At 41.0% G+C, this 1,736-nt stretch overlaps 1 protein-coding gene across 1 annotated transcript in view; it reads right to left on the bottom strand.

Moving 5' to 3' along the window:
* Positions 1–1,290: 1,290 nt before the first annotated feature.
* The window catches only part of tg (thyroglobulin), a 27,798-nt gene continuing 27,352 nt past the window's right edge, over positions 1,291–1,736 (bottom strand). The window contains 1 exon segment of the mRNA XM_062423225.1: positions 1,291–1,391. Coding sequence (XP_062279209.1) covers positions 1,291–1,391 — 101 coding nt within the window.

The raw sequence follows: 1,736 nt of genomic DNA, 5'->3' as shown, positions 1-1,736 counted from the left end.
TTATCCAACAGTGTAATAACAGCGGTGGTCTTTTATCATATTTATCAGAAGCTGCTTAATCAAATCCCTGAAGTTCACAGTGTAAATCAATCGATTGATCAGTGAACATGATTGATCCGATGTGACTCATGATCCTCTATAAGAAGAAGTTTCACTCTGTACAGAAACACTGATTGAAGCTTTCTTACACTGAAGGTCCGTCCACACTAAGAACTACAACTATAACATATTATGAAGTGGATGCAGGAGTTCACACCAACAACTACAGCAGCCCGACAGCCAATCAGAATCCTTCCTATAAACCGTACAGCAGCCCGACAGCCAATCAGAATCCTTCCCATAAACCGTACAGCAGCCTGACAGCCAATCAGAATCCTTCCTATAAACCGTACAGCAGCCTGACAGCCAATCAGAATCCTTCCCATAAACCGTACAGCAGCCTGACAGCCAATCAGAATCCTTCTTATAAACCGTACAGCAGCCTGACAGCCAATCAGAATCCTTCCTATAAACCGTACAGCAGCCTGACAGCCAATCAGAATCCTTCCCATAAACCGTACAGCAGCCCGACAGCCAATCAGAATCCTTCCCATAAACCGTACAGCAGACTGACAGCCAATCAGAATCCTTCCTATAAACCGTACAGCAGCTTTATTTATTTCTATGTATTTATTGTAATGCAGCTTTGCTCCTCTCTCAGCGTCATTATCTTTATCGTTATAGTTGTTGTTATAGTTACCATTCTTAGTGTGGATGTTATAGTTGTCTTTATTGTTGTTGCTATAGTTATTATCAATAAAGTTATCATTATATTTGTCATTACAGTAATTATCGTCATAATTGTCGTTATCGTTGTTCTTATAGTTATCATTTATGGTGTGGACGTTATAGTTAACGTTATGGTTACTGTTATCGTTATGGTTACCGTTATAGTTATAGCCTCGTAACTTTTAAGAAGGAGAAAGTTCGAGGCTTAGTTTCAGAATTCAGAATGAGAAAGTTAAAAAATAAGAAGTGAAAGATTTGAAGACTTCTGCTTCTTCTCTTCTTCTGGTGGCTCGCAGTGAGACTCAGAGTTGAATGTTTTCAGTGAGTTTGCTCTCAGCACCATCTGGTGGCCGTCAGGTGAACTGCAGCTGCAGTGTTCAGAATGACAGACAGCCGACAGAGTTTAAAATGCTTTTTATTGATGATTAAGAACAGAATTGATTTCATTCTTTGATTGTTTGGATCGATCTGACAGGAAGCAGTGTGACATCATCAGACAGGGGCGATGATGATGTCATCGGTTTAGCTGTAGGTGTCTTTCTCAGTCTGTGATTGGCTGGATGGTGCGGCCAATGGGAGGTCAGAGGTCAACGCAGGCTGGACAAACTCCTCTCCCAACTCACCTGGGGAGAGAGAGAAGGGGGGGGGGTTAGAGTCAGGAGAGAGAGGTATAATAAGGTTAACTCAACTGTTCTCTACTCTTATTTCTTATTTCCAGCTCTGCCTTCCTTTACTTCTGTCCCGTCTTTCTTTATTTGTCTCTACTGCTCTCTGTTCTTCTCCAGTCTCATTTAATCATTAAAAAAAGAGCAGAGTCTAACTGAACTCTGTCCTGTCCTCTTCTACTTAAGTAAAGTGGAATAAAACCTACAGTAGAACAGGTCAGGGTTACTGCAGGTCATAATGAGACATGAGCTTCTGATAATATCTACATGCTAGTTTTGCCATTCGTATGTTTTTCTGTATCT

Source organism: Scomber scombrus, chromosome 7, assembly GCF_963691925.1.
Source record: "Scomber scombrus chromosome 7, fScoSco1.1, whole genome shotgun sequence".
NCBI lineage: Eukaryota > Metazoa > Chordata > Actinopteri > Scombriformes > Scombridae > Scomber > Scomber scombrus.
This window is presented reverse-complemented; position numbering and strand designations above follow the sequence as displayed.